This window comes from Schistocerca piceifrons, chromosome 2, assembly GCF_021461385.2.
Source record: "Schistocerca piceifrons isolate TAMUIC-IGC-003096 chromosome 2, iqSchPice1.1, whole genome shotgun sequence".
NCBI classification, from domain to species: Eukaryota; Metazoa; Arthropoda; class Insecta; order Orthoptera; family Acrididae; genus Schistocerca; species Schistocerca piceifrons.
The window spans coordinates 721,869,062-721,894,432 of NC_060139.1; the positions used below are offsets into that span (position 1 = coordinate 721,869,062).

Below are 25,371 nucleotides of genomic sequence, written 5' to 3' on the forward strand. Positions count from 1 at the left end.
GGCCCGATGAAAATATCTTCTTTAATTTTTGCAGTACTAGTAGCAGGAGATTTAGATAGTAAAAACTGAAAACCCTGCCCATTTTTCTCCATTGCTTTCATAAAATTCTTCATAAAGCCTATTTCAGATGGAGTGGTGGTAGCAGCACACTGTCTTTATCAACAAGGGGTTCATGTGACAGATGTTTTTCACAAGAATTGAAAATTTCTCTCAGAGGCCACTCCTTCAGTACACAGTGGTCTTTGCTTCCCCTACTATCCCAGTGACACAAGATTCAGCAATATTTGATGTAACCATTCTGCGTTCCCAGAAGTAGTCCCAGAACTTTGAGACCATCACGTATTTTCCGTTTATGATTCGAATTGCTAGTATACTTCAGGAGTATCCTCATGTTCTCGAAAGTTTCCTGTAACTGAACGGAATGGGCGACCGGTATGGAAGGTTTCTCGTTTCCATTATGTAAGAGAACAGCCTTGAGAGTACTCTTTGAAGAATTTATAAGCAGACACCATCGCAAATTTTTTAAGCAAAGACCAAGCTGTCGTTCACGGAATGTAATATTAGAGTTTAGCTGTAACAGGTCTTTTCTTGAAGACGAGACTCAGGTAATTCTGCTTGCCTCTTTGAAAGATTTCTTTCTCTCATTAGATAGTGCAGTTCTGCCTGCGACAATGGCTGTAGTTCTGCTACAGAGAGCGTGTATTCAAAATTTTAATGATTCTCATGATCTGTTGGTTTGTCACTGTCATCGTCTGTTTTATTTTCCATTGTTTATTCCTTTGGTGGTTTTGAAATTGGGAGAGAATCTGGATGCGGAACTTTGCGAATTGCAGATTCCAAATTTGGATAAGAAACTGTATGTTTTGATTAACTTGAGATTTATTTTACTTTCGCTAGCAAAAAGGCAATCTGTAATGTGGTCTCTCGGTTCCCTCCACAACTGTGGTACGGCAAATGGCGTAGATGGGTGGGCTCCATGCAATTGCCTCTTAAATAGCGGGACCGACGTGAGCAACAGGTCTGTGGTCCCCACACTTACTCTTACCTACCTTTGATTCAAAATACAACTCGTATGCCTTTATGACGACTGGTGAAATGGGATGTCTTTGATACTTAGTCGTAAGGTCGCCACGCTCCTAACAGAAAATATTTGGTGAATTAGCACGCTTCGTAGACAATGCTGAGTATAAGAAACAAGTGAATACGCACAAACAATATTCTTTACGTTAGCAGATATACACACGTCAAGAATCGATTCTGTGTGATCTCATAGTGAGATAGTCAGTGGTCGATAGTCGACTGACTGATGCAACTGCAACTTCCCTTTACCTACCCCAAGTGGCTATCTCCCCTTCCTCTCTCTACTCTCACCACTAGGCAATAATATTCCTAAAACAACAGATATGATAAGCGCCACTACAACATAAATAACGCAGCCGAGCGCAGATAAAATCGCATTTCCAGAAGAAAGTATGGGTGATAGCGAGCAGTGGTTTTCACCATTGCCATCAGGGCACTAAACTACGTAAGAACTACATATTTTTGTTCCGCGGCAGATTTGATTGTCGAACTGTGTAACTTCTTTAGTGACGGTTTTGCTTTTTTTGTTAGATCATGGCCGATATGAAACGACACCTCCTCCACCCATCCACCAGAGGCCACGAACCGCTGTACCAAAATTCTCAGAAAATATCGCTGCACAACCTCATAAATTTCATTGGAGTTCGGGTTCATTAGCTACAAATGGATATTAGGATGTAAGACGAAACATAAGTGCTAAGCGGTGTATTTATATCTTTTCAGGTGGACACAATGGACGAGATTCTGGCGAGTAAAAAGAACTTTGGATTCCAGAGTGTGATTGATTACTTCCTGGAGGGTGACGACTGGCGACTGCAGGCGCTGCAGCGCGAGTACGCCGTTGTCTCGGCTCAGATGGTGGAGTGGGTGGTCAAGTACGACTATGCCTACATATCGTCACGCCGTGTCGCCAGCTACTACCAGAGCTACGCCCCCAGGGACACAGCAGGGCGCTCACGCATCCACGTGTGTTCTTTCAACTTCGTCACCTACGGCACCACCACGTATATCACTAAGGACCATCCGCTGCGCGACCGAATCAACGATATTGTCTTCTCTATTGCTTCCGCCGGTCTGGTAAGTCACGGAATCTAGTGGCTGTAGCATCAAAAAACTAAACGTATTCTCTCTGCTCCTGGAGACCTTTTGTTGACCAGAGCATTCACAAAGGCAATGTGATATTTGCTATATAGCCATTGATTAAAAGCGGGTGTTAGTGTAGATCACATTATCATACACAGAAAGGGAAAAATGAGGCATGAACACAATTACAAAGAAGAGACGTGCAAAGAAACACCATTTTGTATCAAGTGTGACATGAGACATTAAAGGCTATCATTCCTATCACCGTGCTATGAACGGAGAAAGAAGTACATTCTGAGCGTGTAGATACTGACTCTTAACGCACACATTTGACTTTCTGAGTAGTGGTCCGTTGCTTCGAGCATTTCACTAGGAAAGTACTGTGGTTCGCAAGCCAAGTTAAACTTTAAGTCCTGCTGCAACTAACTGGGTAAGTCAGTTCAAAGGTCAGTGGAAGGACAGGGCACATCGTCTTCCATAGGATTATGTTTATCATAACACAATACTGTGAAATCTTCCTTCATGTTGTCAACAGCTATAATTTAGTGTGATAGCAAACATTAAAGATATTCGAAGATTCACCTTGCCCTATGACAATGCGTTGATTTCGTTTTAGTTCACTAGTGATCAGTTATATTCTGCCAGATTACAATCGAACAATCAGGTATATTTGTAACGCAACATGAGTGACAAATTGAAATCAAATACGTAATTAAGTTCTGCCAGTTATTTTTGAAGCACCAAGAGTAGTAGGACAGTGTTCTTTCTAGCCCATTTTTATCAAATTTATGACATGATGCCTGACCTCTGATAAAAATGGAACTTAACTGATTGGTCTCTAATTGGTCTCTTACGTAATTGCGCCCTCTATCTACTCCCCTCCCCTCTCCATCCCTCCCACCCACCCTCCCTCCCTCCCTCCCTCCCTCCCTCACTCACTCACTCACTCCTCCCCTCCCTCCCCAACTCCCCTCTCTCCACAACTCCTCTCCTCCCACCACCTTGGCCAAGTGTTTTGAGGAGTCCAATAGCGTATGTACTGGCGCCTTTCGGCAAATGGGGGCTTAGTGCTCCGATGGCCCTGGTACTCTCCATTGAGTAGCTGTTCATACTATCGGGCCGGCCGGTGTGGCCGAGCGGTTCTAGGCGCTTCAGTCTGGAACCGAGTGACCGCTACGGTCGCAGGTTCAAATCCTGCCTCGGGCATGGATGTGTGTAATGTCCTTAGGTTAGTTAGGTTTAAGTAGTTCTAGGTTCTAGGGGACTGATGACCTCAGATGTTAAGTCCCATAGTGCTCAGAGCCATTTGAACCAACCATACTATCGGCTGGGCTCGTGTCATAGTCACGCATCGTCCACCTGCGTCAGCAGCAGCAACCAGTGAGAATTAACAAAAAGAATGTAAGTAACTGACAAATATTGAGACTGCCAAATATATTGTTACTGTTATAAATGTTTTTTTTTTCAGCGCCTGTACATCATGTGTTCGACTGAGAGAAGGCCGCACTGAACAAGAAGGAATTTAACGAGTCTGTTTTATGTAAACATGTAGCAGAGAAATGTGACCACAGCTTTCTACATCGGGACTGGGAGGGTGTGATAGTGGCGGAGACTGCAGAGCGGCGGAATATTGTTCAGAAAATAATGGCTGTGCAGCAGAATTACAGGAAGGTGCGTTAGGTGACAATGCTTGACAATGATGGCGACAGAAGATGGCAACTGTAAGCATTTGAAATGCATTATTCTCACATCATAATGCAAAGTATTCACTGTTTTCTACAACTTATTTGTTCCACAGCACGATTTAAGACGATGATGATGCTATTTGCAGTACTGAGGATATGACTGAAGCAATCTGTAAGTGTAATATGTCTGAGAGAGAGAGAGAGAGAGAGGAAATGGCTATGTTTGTAGGGAACTGTAGCTGTCGAGAGTATGCAATGCAGAAGATTCAAGACTGGAAGAGAAAAAAACGTGAATAATAATGGTCTGGGTGAAACAGCCTGCAGAGTGATTACTAAATGTGTTGTATTCGAAAGGCGCTGCAGTCATGGACTGTGTGGCTGGTCCCTGCGGAAGTTCGAATCGTCCCTCGAGCATGGTTGTGTGTGTTCGTCCATAGGATAATTTAGGTTAAGCAGTGTGTAAGCTTAGGGACTGATGACCTTAGCAGTTAAGTCCCATAAGATTTCACACACATTGAACATTGATTGTTGTATGTGTGTGAAAAAGTTCTAGCAAAAAGTCACATTTTTTAACCAATGCAATCATAGTCATGCCACAGGCATGTAAGTGCATTCAGTCTTTTAGGGAGAGAATACACTTTCAGAATACATACCTGTATGCATAAATTAATGCTACACTCCCCAGATGTCTAAAAAATTCTTATAATTGAGCTACCAGACGGTCTGTCTAATTTTTTTTGTCCCTCAGCTTCATTACAGAATGCTGTGATGATAATAATAATTGCTGTCTGGAGCTAGCAGGGACATCACCTTGGGTTATAAACCAGTTACAGAGATAGCCACTTCCCCTAATATAACTCCTGGGCCTTAGTTCAAAGCACAGACTTTGGACAGGGTTGTTCTTAACGCATAGCTGCTGCTGTATCAAACGAGATATACTGAGGCAGCGGTTTTTGTAGAGCGCTCCATGATTTTTTTTTCTCTCATGATATGAGGTCCCCACAGATGCCTGAGACATGCAACTGCCCAGTGAGAGATATGGTAGGTGTAGCAGACTTCTTCGAAAAACTCTACATTGTTGTTGCTTTAAACATGCACTAAAAATATAGGGTCGTATGTGTTCACTATAGCTCAATCGTTGTAAGGCTAGGTTCAAATGCAAGTGTTAAGGCCGATTTGATCTATGTTGATCAAGTACATTTTAAATAATAAAAAAACGTGTAACAAGAAAACAATATTGTTAATCTTCTTTTCTACAGCCAACACAACTCATTCTCATGAGCGGTGGCCTATCGATTTGACATCAGTCATTTGCATCAAGATGTTTGCAACTGGTCTCATTTTTAGGAAGAACACAGTCATTTTTGAACCCTTGCAGCAGCAAATGAAATCTGTGTGAGATATCACACAATCGTGGTATAAGCTGCATTGGGAATAGGAAATAATCTACAGCATTTATGCATTGTAGTCTTTTTGCAAGTTCTTTGTATACATCAGTGAGCACTCACAATACCAATAATACAGTCACTGCCTGCACACAAGTCAGCCAAGTCAACTGTAAGAGCGAATGCCTGGTCTTAGTATCCAGAAACATGGCGATGCTATTCTTTGCTACTACGCTCATTGTGTGTTTATGTTTACATGCCTCAAACGTTGCAACACTGCTAGCGAAAAAAATCTATATGAGCAGCTACCAACAGTTCTGTCAATGTCATGTGATTGAGTGAACTTCAATACATCATTTCAGTGCACTGTTTAGCAGCAAGAAATTTACCGGGGTAGTATTAGCAGTTATGGACATGATAAATGTAGTCGGAGGAAAAAAAGAGATAGTTTTATAATTATTTTTTTCTTACAGATGTGGTGAAACCAGTGCCAGTCCATATCAGAATGTCTTCAGACTGTGAGGTCTTTCCAACAGCGGTATTCGAAAATCCCAAATTCCAAATATAGTGACATCAAAGTAATACTTTCCAGAGACGAGTGGAATCACCTGTGTGATAAGTCAATGCAGACTGCATCAATGTTCTGTGGAAGTGCACAAGCACCGTCAGTTGAGATGGAAAACCATGCAGCTACAGCAGGAATCTTCCAAACAATAAAAATCTATAATTAGATCGAGTGCATGTACATACATCACCTTAACATATGCTAGTTATGCGATACAGCAATAGCTAGACTGCAGACTCAGCTGACAACCAACTGTTTACAGTCTCTATGAGAAATTATGGATCACTTAGAGCAGCTAGTGCTGCAAACGCCCTACACCCCATCTGAGGAAATGGTTACTCAAAAATATGACACCTGCAGCTTATTAGTGAATGGAACTATATATGATACAACTGTGGCAGATATTGACATGGAGTTCAGTTCGTATTTAAGTACATTTATGTATCCAGCAATATGTAGGAGTTTATAATAAAAGAAAAGCAAGTAATTCATTTATATATCTGTAAAAAGCCCAGTACAATATTATAAATGCACAGTCGTCATCATGGCTGAGTGGACAAAGCACTGCTGTCGTAAGGAGCTTGTAGTAACAGACTGGTCCTGTGGTGATGCTGGAAGCTGAGAAAGAAGAAAAAGAAGAACGGATTGTTATTTCCTGACGAATTCAGACTTTAATTTTTGGTGTTTCAGGGTGCAGAAAAATTAATCTAATTCTGTGTGTATATATATTTTCAAAAACACTATTCAAACAAAATACAACTACTACAGAAGATTTTACACTGTATTGATGGAGTTACATACCAGCCATTCAGCGAAAGCAGTGATGTTCCATCACCAGAAACGGTAAAACCGACCGCAGTCTTTATATTCGATGACATCACAATCGAGAATCAGGATCAGGTAGGTAGATATTTCTGTTTTGGCCGACATGTAAAAGTAGACCTTTTTTAAGGCAGATATATTCCTGAATTCCAAAGCAGACAGTTAGTGATAATGCTAACTTCATCATCGCTTTCAAACAGGATAGTATGAATTTAAAGCATATTTACCAGTGCATATAGGGACTGACATAACATTCAATGAACATATAAATATCTGTGCAGAGTGCTGAAACTACACGTAGTATTGGTTTCTGTTTATAGACAAAACAAGAAATTGAATGATGGCTGGTATAAAAGTAATTTCCAGGGGGTTCTCGTTATTAAAAAAAGTATTGTCAATTTACAGTATCCAATGTATTTATTCAGACAGCATAAAAAATGAGCAATATACCTCTGGACTATATATACGATGATGACCCAAATGAAATAGTAGAAAGGTTGTATATGATTGCAGCACCAGCTAGTATGGGAAATATGGCCCACTTGAAAGAAATTATTTCAGTAAATTTAGAGTTATGGGAAAGATACACCATCAGGTAAAATAAAAAATGGTGGTGATTGTTCATGAATTACATAAGACAGTACACTAAACATTCTCATGTAGATGTGTTATAACAAAAGGTTTGGACGATTTATTGAAGGCGGATTTTGTTGATGTGAAACAGTATTTAAGGGTGAATATTTGTTTCAAATGTGTATTAAGGTTATAGATACATATTCCAAACTCGCATGGCATCTGTCTGTTAAAGTAAAGATTATTTGTGAGGTTACAAAGGTTTTTGAACAGATGCTGCAGACGGAAATGAACTAATGCCTGCATAACCTACAAACTGATCATGATGGTGAATTCTACAATAAATATTTAAAGACTGTAATAGATTGTTATGGAATAAAGCACTACTCAACATTTTCAGATCAGAAAGCAAGTATTGTGGAGCGTTTGAACAGAACGATAAAAGTACATATGTGGAAACAATTCGATCTTCATAGCTCATGATTAGAAATTCTACCACAAATAATCGATCAGTATAACTGTGCTCAACACAGAATGGTAAAAGTGCGTCCTATTGATGTCTGTGATAATGTTCCTATAAATATGATGTATGTTGTTGTTGTGGTCTTCAGTCCTGAGACTGGTTTGATGGAGCTCTCCATGCTACTCTATACCGTGCAAGCTTCGTTTCCCAATAACTACTGCACCCTACATCCTTCTGAATCTGCATAGTGTATTCATCTTTTGGTCTCTCTCTACGATTTGTATCCTCTACTTTTCCCTCCAGCACCAAACTGTTGATCCCTTGATGCCTCAGAACATGTTCTACCAAACGATCCCTTCTTCTAGTAAAGTTGTGCCACAAATTCCTCTTCTTCCCAATTCTATTCAGCACCTCCTCGTCAGTTACGTGATCTACACATCCAATCTTCAGCATTCTTCTTTAGCACCACATTTCGAAAGCTTCTATTCTCTTCTTGCCTTAACTATTTATCGTCCATGTTTCACATCCATACATAGCTCCACTCCAAAGCAGAAATATAATGTAGGTGATTTGCTACGTATTTGAAAATACAAGGCAGCATTCGAAAAAACATATCTACCTCACTGGGCACTGGAGATATTTACAGTTTCGAAAGTGCAACGCACAAATCCAAGACCTTCCATTTTTAAAGGATGACAGTAGACGTGAAATAGCTTGGAGTTTTTACACAGAAGAGTTACAGAGAAGTTATGAACCAGACAGCTATCTCACAGAACATGTCATAAGACATTTAGGGAACAAGGCTGTGGTAAATTGGCTTGGATCCCCTTTTTCATGCAACTATTTGGAGAATGCTACAGATATGGTACATAACAATGTGCACAACATCAAACATTGTGTTATCATACCACGCATGGCAGGAAGCACATTATCACTGGAGGAAGGGGACAGTATTCTGGATAAACTCCCAGTAGAAATGCACCTCCAGGGAACTTCTGTGAAGCTGGAACTAAGCTGAAGAAACATTTGGTTTGTGGTGTCAAAGGTATTAATTTACTGGATGATGCGTGGAAGGAGCATGATATAGCCTGTGCTGCTCATAAAAGTTCACAGAATGACATGCTGCAGACAGAATTTTATCTGCTAAACTAATGGGGGTATTGAGATAGTGCAATGTATTGCTGCTTACACAGTTGATAAGACAATGCAAGCCAAACTTAAATTTGGTGCCGGAATAAACTTCAGTCACATTATTGGATGCAGCCCATCGTGCACTAAAGCAGAAGAAAGACATGGAAAAAATAGTATTGAGGCAACTATGAATGCTGCTAAAAGTATCATGAAGTGGCAGAAGGGTGGAAGAAGGTGCTGTGTTAAAATGTCCAAAATTCGACCGATACCCAAGACTTCTGGTGGAACTATCCCTCTTCTAATTCCAGCGGTTGCAGGACTGCCTGCAATTGACTGACTGGCGGGCGTAGTTGCGGCCGTAATTTGCACTGTGAAGAAATTAAGACGCAAAGAAGAATAGCTGAAGGAAGCAAAGAGACGTTATAAAAGCTATGGAATCAATATCAGGCGGTACTTAAAACCGTACAGCAAAGGTCTTGGACAATTTATTAAAAAAAACTTTTAGTTCAGCCAGACCCCTCGCTAGTACAGATCTGCTTAATTTCGTCAAAAAACTCAACATTCCGAGATTTTTTTGTGTGTTTATAAGATGCCAAAGATGATGTGGACATCTAATAAAGAGAGTGGTATCGTGAATCTAGATGTCGTTGGTGGATCTAGTACCCACTAGGTTGCTTATGTTAAGAACAAGAATCGACATATTTTGAATACGACTTTGACTCGTATGGTGATTCACAACCAGCAGAAGAATTATAGTGCTACTTCACCAGCTACCAGCGCTGTCAAGAATTCAATTCACATCTCTGTGGTCATCCGTGCCTCGTGTTTATCCTGACAAATTCCGAAAAATGAATGCTATTCACATCACTGCATCAGTCATGACAAAGATGCGTCGTTGTACACTCTGACTGTGAAATGGCGTTCGTCAGTATTAAATGTGAATTACCAATAGATATAAGCAGTGATGAATGAAATATTGCATTGATTGGATTCGAAACCCTTAACAGCAATCCTAATATTGTAAAGCGTGACAACAAACTACATTTAGGAGGCAGTAAAGTTGTGTAAATACACCAGGCACACACAATAATAACGATTTAAATGCGCTTATAAAGCAGTCTGTAAAGGAGTTTGAGACATGAGCAAGCGTTAATATGTTTAAAGCAGAAATAAAAACTACTAAACATGCAACAGACTTCAGCCAGCAAGGTTCAACAGGAAAAGTAATACTTTACATATCTGTTTCGGAGGGGAATCCCCACAAAATTTACACGTCGGAACAGGTAGTCGACTTATTGCCATCCAGGATGATTCGCACTGAGTGCAATATACCAACGAATTCCTATTTCAAGGGCAGACTGATCCACACAATTCGCGGTTTTTCTTTTCTACAGTGGATCCAAGATATAAAATCAGTTTTGGCTAGTCTCCTATACCTACAAGTGACTGCTCAGACATTAGACCATTTCGAACTAAATGTTGTGGATCAGGTCAGGTATTTAACTGATTTCTGTGATGAGGAAATTGTGGTGTTCCACCACTTGAAGAAAACATCATTATGTGCGTAAGATATAAAAGCATACCACCCAGCCATTAGCAAGTCATTTCACAACAGAAGCACAATGTGATAACACCATAGGATTAAAAGTTCCTTACATCGATAGGACTGAAACCTCCCCATGTCATCACTCAGTCTAATGTTACCAGTTTAGTAAGATGAGCAAATAACTCAACAAGAGTATGTTGTCCACAAAACATTTGCTGCAGCTTCATTTAGTAATAATGACGAGACACAGATTCTCATTCCGCACCATGATACTTCAGAACTTCCAAGCAACAGTTTCCTATCCTGAAAGGAAGATTTTCGAAGAAGAATAGAACACTTACGCATCATCACAGATTACGCGCGATGTGTTTACGACCTTCTTCAGGAAATACGTTACGAACGCAATGGAACAAACACACCAGGATTGTTGGTATCACTTCAACCTTTAAAACATAAATCTCTATATTAGAGTATGACTTGAATGGTTTATTGGATGAAGGATGGTTCATAGGTGGATCAATCAACTATCGCTTTAGTGTGAGCATCCCATTCAAGATGCTTATGGGCTTCTTTGAGGATGTGAAGGAATTTATTGTGCATGCAAAGCAGGAGCTTATCGTAGTATGATCTGCAACGGACAGCAACGCATTATTGCAGGCAGCACAAGAGAACAAATTTGTGCTGGATGAAGTAGTATGAAAAATGCCACATGTTTCTGTTTGAGATGAAGAGAGGCTGAACTTTCATCGAGTCTTGAAGTAACCATTTCTATCGACCTAATGCAAACAGGCTTGGTCTATTAAAACGGCTGTGCAATTAGAAACACCTCGTTACATATTTTTAACATTGCAGAAAGACAGAGAGGAAATCTGAAAAAGGATTCAAGTGTGTTCGAGAACTGCAAAATAATCTATGCGAAAGTGTTTCTGAATAATGAATATTTTCCATACGATAGTAAATTGGAGCTTGTCCGATGTAATGACATGTAGATTTTTAATGAAATTAAATTAAAAAAATATAAAAAATGAATTGATTTGAAAATGTTAGGTGATGGAAATGTTGCTTTATATATTTTTGTTATTTTTTCTTTCAGTACGAACTTTGTTGTAGAACCCCTTATTTACGTGTGGTAATAAAAATTCATTTAGACAGGATTAAGCACATTTAAAATTACGTGAACCTTAGCCAACCCTCTCATGCTGATAAATTCATATTAACTGATTAAGAACATTTAGTTGAAAATTGTATAAATTAAATTTTTTACGTATTTCGGCCTTGGCACACATTTTCTAAATGCAGTGGTTTTTTAAATAGTTACTGAATTCTTTCCCGGCGTTAGCTATGGAACACAAGACTGTCTCTGTTAGTAGAAAATGGTTAAATATTGCCAAGCCGACCTGAACGTTTAATTATCATTGATAAAATACACTTCACTATACGTTTAAGTTATTTGCTTTAGAAATTGAAAAAAACCAAAAGATTGTTAAACTTCAACGTTAACTATCCGCCTATGAATGCACAAATGTGAAACCAGTAATAAATTCCGTCAGTCTCAGGATTGCTGTAAAAGAAAAATATTTTCATAATTCACTGCTAGTTTTATCTGCTCCCGATTTACGGGTTCGGTTAATTTTTCTTAGCGGAACAATTTTTTTAAATGTGCCGCCGCTGCAAATCGTTCGGTCGCGGCACAGCCCAGCAACACCAGCGATAATTGCTAAAAATGCTGAAAATTCTTTAAAGAAATATTATAGATGACATGGGCAAGCTAATTTACATTAGTAATACACGATTTTGATAAATTATAATGTATTTAGACCACAACAATAATTCAACTTACATTAGTTTGTAATTTCTCCTCTAATGGCGGCTAAAGATAGATACAGACAAAAGAAGTCTACTCATTCATAAAATGCTACGTCATAGGTTCCTCTCTCTCTCAGCTCTCGAGGAAGACGACAAAGAATGCACATTATGTATCCCTATTTATACTATTGCTGCTTGTTAATATCTCTTTGTAATCTTACAACATTATTTTCCTCTGTGGCTGAATTTTACATGTTTTTTTATCGCAGATATTAACATATTTCGTAATTACATTATGAGTATTGAAGTATTACAATCATAAATACATCGAGAATATTATTACAGAAAATATTACAATAATAACGAATGTCTTTTATACAAAATTAAATAATATTTTTTTTTGTTAAACAATTACAGTACATACGAATTGCTTCATAGCGTACATAGTAAAATCAAATGTCATTTCCTTTGATTAATAGTGTGTGTGCTGCCAGGGAATGTTACTGTTTGTACTATATGAAATGTACTCAAGGTTTAACTCTTCTTAGTATGAGGGAATGATGAATCTGAATGTATGCTCAACCTAGACCCATTTAAGAACGTGGCATCAGTTGTTGTGGTAGACTGCTCTACACAAAATGAAAAAATTAAAATGGGTCCTATTTATATTCGAACTGAAATTGACAATAACTCACCTTGACAGGCTTTGTACAGCAAGCCAATTCGGTACATCTGTGCTCATGTGTGCGCCAATTCACGATGAATCCCCAGCACGTAAACATTGTGGCTTATGTCCAGGGATTTCTCGACGAGTGCCGATGTCTTGTGTTTAGAGATAGGGCTTTAGACGTAGGATATCTTCTAAAATGTTTCCACGCAACTGTTCAGAACGATAAAATGTGCTAGGACTCAGAAGGCTGCAGTGTTGTTGACTCGATTTCATAATAGGGCAAGCTGGGATCAAACAAGGGTTTGTTACTAGATAATACTAACATCACCGTGAAACTTCGATCTAAAAGACAGCATCATGTACGTAAAATGCCGCGAGAAGATGGTCCAAATGGCTGGAACAAGAACTCTAATATCTCGAATTTCCAATAATTCAACCGTGCGTCAATTCAACGTCCTAAGCAAGTGTATGGTGGTGGAGAAGAGCAAAAGCGCAGTCCTTCACATAATGCGCAAATACTGTTACAATTTTTGAGCAATAAATAAAATCTTAAATAATTCTTGTAATAGTTTAGATACGCCCAACCTCATTTTTTACGGTACGTTTGCTCGTCAGGCAGTTTTTATATGACTTCTATGCTCGTCTTCAAGAACTGATGAACTAATTTTAGAAGTGTCTTCGGTACATCGCTCAAAACGTTGGCAATCGGCAGATGCTTGCAGCCAACATATTCCGTTTCGTACATCTCTATATTCAGTGTAGTCCCAGTCGTTTAATTTATGGACTGCTTCTACTTCTACTTGAGAAATGAACGCACTTCGTCTCCTTGGTTGGTAAGTAATGACAGCAGTAGCACTGAGCATGGACCAACATGTGCAAGCTGTCGCAGCAAGTTTTTGGTAAGTAATTTTATTGGCAGTACTACATGTGAGAAAGGAGAATCGTGCCGGGACTTGAAATCCTTATCAGTGCCCGCCACATGGCTGATAGGATGGAGCTTATAAATAGTTCTGAGAAGTGTGATCTGTCTCCAGTCGCACAGAGGTTGAAATGAAATGTTCAGATGGTAATAACTGACGATGATGACTGCAGTAAGCAGTCATGCACATCGGCTGGAAATAACAATGACACCACACTGCTGTAGTTATTTACGAAGATTGTGTGATCTTAAATGACTAGGCAGAGGAAGAGGATGAAAGCAAGCATATATGTTTTGTATAGTAAAGCACTATTTTTTGTTTCTTTGTTTTTGTTTCCTGTGATTCTTATGTGTTCTTCTTTCGTTCTAGATATGCTCTGGGATCTCAACCCAGTTGCTGTTGATGATGAGCTATGGGAAATGCAGATACATTAGTAGTATTAGTATCTCATTCATTAGTCTGTAACAATATTTTCTTTGTGCCGCTGGTAAGGCGATTGGTTCAGAATCGACCGTGTTCTATTGGGCTCATTCCTCGGTCAGTGCCACACACCTCCTCTTCCATTGCCTTCATCAACGCTGATGTTACTGGATATGTTTCTAGAGGTTCACATGCCCACTGATGATGGGCTGCTAGAAGCATATTTCAGCAATAAGAACGACAGTCAGTTTATGCATAAGTAATCAGAAATTATCATCAATGACTGCATACTGTTTCTATTGTTTTTTCTGAAATGTTGGATTCTTATTGGAAGGTGCTGGGCTCACAGAACAACCACATTTGTTGAAGCCAAGTCCATCCCTCTGGTGACTGCTTTAAGCACCTTCTCCACAGGCAGGCCCACCCTACTGGCAGCCACAACCCAGGCCATCTCAGTGGCGGCCGCCACCCTCACCACCCTCTTTGCCACCACACCCATCTCACTGATGTCTGCCTCCACCATCCCCAAAAAAGGTAGCACTCATGGTCTGGAAAGACAAACATTATCTACATTTGAGGAAAACACAGCATGATGTAGTGGGGTGATTCGATCGCAGAGTGGTTCAGCAATTTCTTCTCGAGGGTCACACTGGGCCAATTTTCCAAAATGTATTAAAGAAGGTCCGGTAAGGCGATCAGCCATGTAGTCCATCTCGGTCCGGCTTTATCTACAAACATCAAAAGAAGTTTTGCATCACCCTGGTTCCCAGAACTCCTGAAGATAGACGTTGACTGTGGATATTGTATTACAGACAGCCCCTTGGCTGTTCAGAGATGTCGCTAAACCCGTCCAAAGATGTAAACAACCACGCATGAGCAGCGCCTATTAGACAGAGGGTGTCTGACAGCCGGTCAGTTCCAGTCATTCCACCAGAAAGGAGGTGCACAGCTCGTGTTGTCTGTTGTTCAACCATATCTAGACGGTCAATATCGCGGTTCGATCGCGTCCGCATTATTACATTGTACCAGAAAGGGCTCTTAACAAGGGAAGTGTCCAGGCATCTCAGGCCGCTCAAAGGATACTACTCCAGTGGATGACCGCTACCTACGGATTATGGCTCGGAAGAACCCTGACAGCAACGCCACCATGTTGAATAATGCTTTTCGTGCAGCCTCAGGACGTCATGTGACTACTCAAACCGTGTGCAATAGGCTGCATGATGCGCAACTTCACTCCTGACGTCCATGGCGAGGTCCATCTTTGCAACCACAACACCATGCAACACGGTACAAATGGGCCGAACAACATGCCGAATGGACCGCTCAGGATTGGCATCACTTTCTCTCCACCAATGAGTATCGCATATGCCTTGAACCAGACAATCGTCGGAGACGTGTTTGGGGGCTGAACGCCGTAGACACCCTGTCCAGGGAGTGGAGGAAGGTGGAGGTTCCCTGCTGTTTTGGGGTGGCATTACGTGCGGCCGACGTACGCCGCAGGTGGTGATGGAAGGCGCCGTAGCGGCTGTACGATACGTGAATGCCATCCTACGACCGATAGTGCAACCATATCGGCAGCATATTGGCGAGGCATTCGTCCTCATGGACGAAAATTCGCGGCCCCATCGTCCACATCTTGTGAATGACTTCCTTCAGGATAACGATATCACTCGACTAGAGTGGGCAGGGTGTTCTTCAGGCATGCACCCTGTTGAACATGCCTGGGATAGATTGAAAAGGGCTGCTTATGGACGACTTCTGGTCAGATGACTACAGGGCTATAAACACAAAATCAAATAGGGGTAATGCAGGAGTAGGTTTAATAATGAATAGGAAAATAGGAATGCGGGTAAGCTACTACAAACAGCATAGTGAACGCATTATTGTGGCCAAGATAGATATGATGCCCACACCTACTACAGTAGTACAAGTTTATATGCCAATTAGCTCTGCAGATGACGAAGAAATTGAAGAAATGTATGATGAAATAAAAGAAATTATTCAGATTGTGAAGGGAGACGAAAATTTAATAGTCATGGGTGACTGGAATTCGAGTGTAGGAAAAGGGAGAGAAGGAAACATAGTAGGTGAATATGGATTGGGGGACAGAAATGAAAGAGGAAGCCGCCTGGTAGAATTTTTCACAGAGCACAACATAATCATAACTAACACTTGGTTTAAGAATCATGAAAGAAGGTTGTATACATGGAAGAACCCTGGAGATACTAAAAGGTATCAGATAGATTATATAATGGTAAGACAGAGATTTAGGAACCAGGTTTTAAATTGTAAGACATTTCCAGGGGCAGATGTGGACTCTGACCACAATCTATTGGTTATGACCTGTAGATTAAAACTGAAGAAACTGCAAAAAGGTGGGAATTTAAGGAGATGGGACCTGGATAAACTGAAAGAACCAGAGGTTGTACAGAGATTCAGGGAGAGCATAAGGGAGCAATTGACAGGAATAGGGGAAATAAATACAGTAGAAGAAGAATGGGTAGCTTTGAGGGATGAAGTAGTGAAGGCAGCAGAGGATCAAGTAGGTAAAAAGACGAGGGCTAGTAGAAATCCTTGGGTAACAGAAGAAATATTGAATTTAATTGATGAAAGGAGAAAATATAAAAATGCGGTAAGTGAAACAGGCAAAAAGGAATACAAACGTCTCAAAAACGAGATCGACAGGAAGTGCAAAATGGCTAAACAGGGATGGCTAGAGGACAAATGTAAGGATGTAGAGGCCTATCTCACTAGGGGTAAGATAGATACCGCCTACAGCAAAATTAAAGAGACCTTTGGAGATAAGAGAACGACTTGTATGAATATCAAGAGCTCAGATGGAAACCCAGTTCTAAGCAAAGAAGGGAAAGCAGAAAGGTGGAAGGAGTATATAGAGGGTCTATACAAGGGCGATGTACTTGAGGACAATATTATGGAAATGGAAGAGGATGTAGATGAAGATGAAATGGGAGATACGATACTGCATGAAGAGTTTGACAGAGCACTGAAAGACCTGAGTCGAAACAAGGCCCCCGGAGTAGACAATATTCCCTTGGAACTACTGACGGCCGTGGGAGAGCCAGTCCTGACAAAACTCTACCATCTGGTGAGCAAGATGTATGAAACAGGCGAAATACCCTCAGACTTCAAGAAGAATATAATAATTCCAATCCCAAAGAAAGCAGGTGTTGACAGATGTGAAAATTACCGAACTATCAGCTTAATAAGTCACAGCTGCAAAATACTAACACGAATTCTTTACAGACGAATGGAAAAACTAGTAGAAGCCAACCTCGGGGAAGATAAGTTTGGATTCCGTAGAAACACTGGAACACGTGAGGCAATACTGACCTTACGACTTATCTTAGGAGAAGGATTAAGGAAAGGCAAACCTACGTTTCTAGCATTTGTAGACTTAGAGAAAGCTTTTGACAATGTTGACTGGAATACTCTCTTTCAAATTCTGAAGGTGGCAGGGGTAAAATACAGGGAGCGAAAGGCTATTTACAATTTGTACAGAAACCAGATGGCAGTTATAAGAGTCGAGGGACATGAAAGGGAAGCAGTGGTTGGGAAGGGAGTAAGACAGGGTTGTAGCCTCTCCCCGATGTTGTTCAATCTGTATATTGAGCAAGCAGTAAAGGAAACAAAAGAAAAATTCGGGGTAGGTATTAAAATTCATGGAGAAGAAATAAAAACTTTGAGGTTCGCCGATGACATTGTAATTCTGTCAGAGACAGCAAAGGACTTGGAAGAGCAGTTGAATGGAATGGACAGTGTCTTGAAAGGAGGATATAAGATGAACATCAACAAAAGCAAAACAAGGATAATGGAATGTAGTCTAATTAAGTCGGGTGATGCTGAGGGAATTAGATTAGGAAATGAGGCACTTAAAGTAGTAAAGGAGTTTTGCTATTTGGGGAGCAAAATAACTGATGATGGTCGAAGTAGAGAGGATATAAAATGTAGGCTGGCAATGGCAAGGAAAGCGTTTCTGAAGAAGAGAAATTTGTTAACATCCAGTATTGATTTAAGTGTCAGGAAGTCATTTCTGAAAGTATTCGTATGGAGTGTAGCCATGTATGGAAGTGAAACATGGACGATAAATACACTCCTGGAAATGGAAAAAAGAACACATTGACACCGGTGTGTCAGACCCACCATACTTGCTCCGGACACTGCGAGAGGGCTGTACAAGCAATGATCACACGCACGGCACAGCGGACACACCAGGAACCGCGGTGTTGGCCGTCGAATGGCGCTAGCTGCGCAGCATTTGTGCACCGCCGCCGTCAGTGTCAGCCAGTTTGCCGTGGCATACGGAGCTCCATCGCAGTCTTTAACACTGGTAGCATGCCGCGACAGCGTGGACGTGAACCGTATGTGCAGCTGACGGACTTTGAGCGAGGGCGTATAGTGGGCATGCGGGAGGCCGGGTGGACGTACCGCCGAATTGCTCAACACGTGGGGCGTGAGGTCTCCACAGTACATCGATGTTGTCGCCAGTGGTCGGCGGAAGGTGCACGTGCCCGTCGACCTGAGACCGGACCGCAGCGACGCACGGATGCACGCCAAGACCGTAGGATCCTACGCAGTGCCGTAGGGGACCGCACCGCCACTTCCCAGCAAATTAGGGACACTGTTGCTCCTGGGGTATCGGCGAGGACCATTCGCAACCGTCTCCATGAAGCTGGGCTACGGTCCCGCACACCGTTAGGCCGTCTTCCGCTCACGCCCCAACATTGTGCAGCCCGCCTCCAGTGGTGTCGCGACAGGCGTGAATGGAGGGACGAATGGAGACGTGTCGTCTTCAGCGATGAGAGTCGCTTCTGCCTTGGTGCCAATGATGGTCGTATGCGTGTTTGGCGCCGTGCAGGTGAGCGCCACAATCAGGACTGCATACGACCGAGGCACACAGGGCCAACACCCGGCATCATGGTGTGGGGAGCAATCTCCTACACTGGCCGTACACCACTGGTGATCGTCGAGGGGACACTGAATAGTGCACGGTACATCGAAACCGTCATCGAACCCATCGTTCTACCATTCCTAGACCGGCAAGGGAACTTGCTGTTCCAACAGGACAATGCACGTCCGCATGTATCCCGTGCCACCCAACGTGCTCTAGAAGGTGTAAGTCAACTACCCTGGCCAGCAAGATCCCCGGATCTGTCCCCCATTGAGCATGTTTGGGACTGGATGAAGCGTCGTCTCACGCGGTCTGCACGTCCAGCACGAACGCTGGTCCAACTGAGGCGCCAGGTGGAAACGGCATGGCAAGCCGTTCCACAGGACTACATCCAGCATCTCTACGATCGTCTCCATGGGAGAATAGCAGCCTGCATTGCTGCGAAAGGTGGATATACACTGTACTAGTGCCGACATTGTGCATGCTCTGTTGCCTGTGTCTATGTGCCTGTGGTTCTGTCAGTGTGATCATGTGATGTATCTGACCCCAGGAATGTGTCAATAAAGTTTCCCCTTCCTGGGACAATGAATTCACGGTGTTCTTATTTCAATTTCCAGGAGTGTAGTTTGGACAAGAAGAGAATGGAAGCTTTCGAAATGTGGTGCTACAGAAGAATTCTGAAGATTAGATGGGTAGATCACATAACTAATGAGGAAGTATTGAATAGGATTGGGGAGAAGAGAAGTTTGTGGCACAACTTGACCAGAAGAAGGGATCGGTTGGTAGGACATGTTCTGAGGCATCAAGGGATCACCAATTTAGTATTGGAGGGTAGCGTGGAGGGTAAAAATCGTAGAGGGAGACCAAGAGATGAATACACTAAGCAGATTCAGAAGGATGTAGGTTGCAATAGGTACTGGGAGATGAAAAAGCTTGCACAGGATAGAGTAGCATGGAGAGCTGCATCAAACCAGTCTCAGGACTGAAGACCACAACAACAACAACATGGACGACGTGACCCACCAACCACTCTGACGGATCTCCGCCGAATCGACATTGAGAAGCGGGACAATCTGGACCAACAGTGCCTTGATGAACTTGTGGATAGTATACCACGACGAATACAGGCATGCATCAATGCCAAGAGAGGTGGTATTGGGTATTAGAGGTACCGGTGTGTACAGCAATCTGGACCACCACCCCTGAAGGTCTCGCTGTATGGTGGTACAACACGCAGCGTGTAGTTTTCAGGAGCAATAAAAAAGGTGGAAATGACGTTTATGTTGATCTCTATTCCAATTTTCTGTACAGCTTCCGGAACTCTCGGAAGCGAGATGATGCAAAACTTTTTTTAATGTGTGTATCTTCCGAAAGATATAGCCGCTAAAAGGGCCTGTATCAATATCCAAATACTGCGAATGGAAATGTATTTGCTTTGCATGGTCGCTTCTGCCTCGTTATGGAAATTATGAGCACATCTTTATACAAAACGAATAATGTCTGTGGGCATCATAACTTCAGTGATATATCACTCCCCATCTAAATCCATTACCCACCTAAATTTGAGAGGCACAGTTCTTACTATTCAGTACATGTTTATGGCCTTGATGAAGTCAAGCCAGAACAAAATGAACACACTTTGAAAAAGAAGAATAATTATATGAAGCATAAAGGAACTGGACCTCTGTATGTTTCAAAAATAGCCCGTCAGCTCTCCAAACATGTAGATATGTTGCTAATTTCCAAAGGGGATCAACAGCACTACGTCGGGAGCAAGAGAATGTCCCATCTAAATTCTCTCCAATTGTCAATCCATAATGCTACACGACATTTTTGTCAAGAGATGCCTCAGCTCATTCGCTTCAGACGAGTATTTAGTTTAACACCTGATCGAGTGTTCAACACAGGAACCAGTGTGTTTGGAAATGTCAAGTGAAGCTGACAAATTCTTAGAGTATAAGAACACCCATCACAAGGAGGAATGTTCCATTGTGGCTTACACTGACTTAGGGCGTCTTCTTGCTCCTGTGACATGTTGTGAAGGTGACCCCTCTGCCTCTCAAACAAACTTCACGGAACGACAGATACTGCATACAACTGTGCTCCAAGTCGTACACACATATTATTCAAATCTCACTCATTTCAGATCGTTTGTAAGGGATAGTCTTGCGAGATGGATGCTCATTGAGCTCGAAAAACTTGCATGGGAGGTTGATCGTTATTACACAAACACATTCTAGTGACCAACTTGCAGTACAGTGAGGAAATGTAGAAGAAAGCCGTTGGATAAAGATGCGGAAATTCCTCATAGAGACCACTGTCATCTAACAGTGAAGTTCCTCTGTGCAGCTCACAATGCATGCGACTTGAAGTTCCAATTACGAAGACATATACCCGTTATCTTTCATAATTTGAGCAGGTATGATACCCACTTTCTTGTTGTGCGCTTAGGCCTGAGAGATGATAACGTTAATATCGTATCTGACACCTTCAAGCGGTACATCTCATTCTTCAAACGGATCACACCTAAAAAGGAGCTCCGCTTTCTGCAGTCTCTTCATTTCATGCCGGCGTCCATCCAGAAACTTGCTGAAATGATGCATCGGGAAGATACGCATATCACAAGAGCAGCATATCCTAATGAAGCACTGTTTCAACTTGTGACAATGAAGGAGGTCTTATGAATACCTGAGTTCGAAGGAGGGACTCAGTAAAACCGCATTTCCAGACGTAGCTGCATACTTCAGTAGACTCACAGGCACTGCAATAATGGATGCAGAGTATGAGTACACAGTGACTGTTTGGCAGGAGTTCAATATCCGTAATCCATGGGAGTTCGTAAGATTATATGTGACTGGTCACAGATGTTTTTGACAAGCTCCAGGGCGTATGCCAGGACACGTACTTTATGGATCCTGCCTTTTATTGTACCACACCTAGGCTTTCGTGGGGTGCAATGTTACGATATAGGCATGTCGATATCGAGCTTCAACTGGTGTTGACATGCTACTGTTTTTCGAACGCGGTATTCACTGGGAACTTTGCCAGTGTGAGCACAGGTATGCTAATGTAAATAACCTGTGAATGAGCAAGGGGGAGTACAAGGCTCCTAATGACAATTCGAGCCATATCCATTACTTGTATGTAAATAATTTATGCAGATACGCCATGCAACAATCGCTTCAAATGGGAGTGCTGCAGTGCACATCCAATGATAATGAACTCTCAGATTAGATAAAGAGATTACTGCTGTGCCTACTAACTCTGACATCAGATGTGGATGTATCATGGAGGCAACCTTGAATGTCCCAACGAGTTGGTCCGCAGGTCGTGGTCGTGCGGTAACGTTCTCGCTTCCCACGCTCGGGTTCCCGGGTTCGATTCCCGGCGGGGTCAGGGATTTTCTCTGCCTCGTGATGAATGGGTGTTGGGTGATGTCCTTAGGTTAGTTAGGTTTAAGTAGTTCTAAGTTCTAGGGGACTGATGACCATAGATGTTAAGTCCCATAGTGCTCAGAGCCATTTGAACCCAACGAGTTGCATGAGGCGCACAGTGATTTTGAGTTGTCCAGACCACTTAGATCCGCATAATGGTTCCGTTGCAAAGGTGATGACCACTCTGGATAACAAACAGATATATATCATTCGCTACTATAACCTCCAGCAATGCCTCAGATTGGGAATGATACTTGTTAGAATCACCTATGACATCCCCTTCAACCCGAGTCGATAGTTAAAGGGGTTTATTGATTTAGGTATCGCAAATAAGGCGCTCGCGACTTGTGGTTTTGAATAAGACTTTTTTAAAATTGATGAACATTTCGATTTTCGGAAAAATTATGGAAAATATTAGAGAATATCGCAATATCCTTTTACTTTATCATCGGGAGGAGTGTTATTCCGCACAAGATTATACCACCAGACGAAATTTTAAACAGGTCACATTCTTCACTAAAGGATTAGTTGCTCTGGGGGTGGTTAAGCTTTTGGTGTGCTTCACGAAACCTATTTATGTTGGTATGTGTGTGGTGGACCTCTTCAAGCTCCACTTCCATTGCAGGTCCGGTAAGCATTACTTTGCTACTCCAAAGTAATTTTTCATGGATTCAAAGTTTCATCAGCTGGGTCCATGGCTGCGGTCCATATAACGTAATTAGGTGCCATCCTGACGAATTAGACACATCTGGATAGACGACCGATAATCCTTACGGTATAACACCACAAAACAATAAGGTTAATGGTCTGACGAGAAACAAGGCGGATGGCTCACATATTGTGGAGTTTATAGGACTCTGATCTAAGATAAATGCATGTTGTACAGGTATAGGCTCCACCCAAAAGGCAGGCTAAGGTATTCAGCATGTGGCCTCAATATCTCTGATCGAGACGTACAAGGCATGCCATTTAGACGACGTCTATCGTGTACCATCAGACTTTTGATTGCGAGAGAATGTGGTATACTGAAGGTAAGACTGTCACGTCTTGATGACAAGAGATTCATCTGTGATGATGGGATTGGAACCCTACCATTCTCACAATACTCACTTGAATATGATTTAATGCATGTGTGTGTAGATGAGGTATTTATTTATTTATTTGTGAATAGAGATGGAAATGTTTGTATGTGCCGGCCGGGGTGGCCGAGCGGTTCTAGGCGCTACAGTCTGGTCGCAGGTTTGAATCCTGCCTCGGGCATGGACGTGTGTGATGTCCTTAGGTTAGTTAGGTTTAAATAGTTCTAAGTTCTAGGGGACTGATGACCTCAGAAGTTAAGTCCCATAGTGCTCAGAGCCAAGCCAAGTTTGTATGCGAGTATGCAGAATAGTAGTAGTATGAACTGCTTGTCAAAAGTATTAGTGAATGTGTAAATACTTTTCTATCTACACACTGTGTGTCACTAAAAAAATTCTGTGTGTGTCACTAAAAAATGCTGTGTGTGTGTGTGTGTGTGTGTGTGTAAGCGCGCGTGCGTGCGTGCGTGCGCATCTTCTGCTGCTGCTGTTGCTGTTGTTGTTGCGGATATGTACATATAATGAGTGAGGGGAGAGTAGAGTGTAATTACATCAGAGACCAATTAAGTAAGTTATAATCTTATGAGGGGTCAGGGTCAATTACATTAAATGGGCCAGAAACAGCACTATTCTACTACAACGAAGTTCTCAAATGAATCACAAAAATGTCGGTCAACATCTTTCGTTTTGCGCGACACAGTTGCCGTCTGCAGCTCACTGCACAAATATTTTAGTGGCCAGAGTGTTTCTTTTCTCGCCAAACATTTGTGTTGTCTTAAATGCAACGGTCGAATTCACAGAAATTTTAATTGTCATTCAGCTACAAATGTAGGAGCTACAATAAATGACCAACTATAGTCATGAGGTCCGTTCTAAATCGCGGAGGGTATTGTTGCTTCTGTTACACATACCTAGAACTGAAAACATTTTAAATATTAAATGTCAGTGTAGGGTCTCAAGGTGAATTTCAATGACGAATTGTTTTCGTGATATTAGTAACTTTGTCGATGTGTAATGACACGTCGGGACGTTTCTTACTTCCAATTTCTGGCCCGAAGGTGCCAATTAAGGTATTTACCGAAACATCGCTCCACACCGACCAGATGTTAATATACAGAAGAATTGTTCATCTATAATATAAATCCATGTAAAATTACAAACATAAATGAGAATCTAGTTGGTTAACGTTTCGAGATATCGAAATGAGCTTTTCGTCAAATAATAGTACACAGAGGGGCATGCAGTTTAACTCTTGCATCAATCGAGTTACTGAAGCAAGAAATTTTTTCCTCAAGTGGGATGATATACTTTTTAGTGACGCTGGAAAGCTCTAGAAATGACGAGTATAGTGATATAATGATTAATGATGTTGGCGTTGAAACTGTGCACTGATGTATCGACGAAATGTAAAGTGGGGGAAACGGGATGTTGCGCTGTAAACATCACCATGCGGGGCTCGTGTGCCAGGCTCCATCGTTACATGCAGCAGGAAGATAGGCCAACACTCCTAGGATAAAACGAGTTACCTCTTAGCCCTAATTTATACTGCGTATATTGTAAGTTGCAGGAGGAATGGTCAATATTCATAGCTATCACAGGAACGATCATTCGAAGCGAAAAGGTCTAGCAAACATGGGCTCCAAAATGGATACGGTACCTTAAGAGCTATTAGAACAACTTCGATAGTCTGAAACAAATCTCTTCTACTGCAAGCTGAAGTTTTCCATATTTTGCGAAGACGCAGTATGGACCGTAACAAGAAAAAATTGTCTAGTAAACATGCGCTCCAAAACGCATTGTTCA

The 25,371-nt window shown here is 41.7% G+C and overlaps 1 protein-coding gene across 1 annotated transcript in view; it reads left to right on the forward strand.

The window, feature by feature from the left end:
* LOC124775797 (glutamate receptor-like) overlaps positions 1-25,371 on the forward strand; it is a 47,520-nt gene that overhangs the window by 17,295 nt on the left and 4,854 nt on the right. Inside the window, exon 3 of the mRNA XM_047250628.1 lies at positions 1,804-2,157. Within this exon, the coding sequence (XP_047106584.1) occupies positions 1,804-2,157 (354 nt within the window). The remainder of the gene's footprint in view (positions 1-1,803; positions 2,158-25,371) is intronic.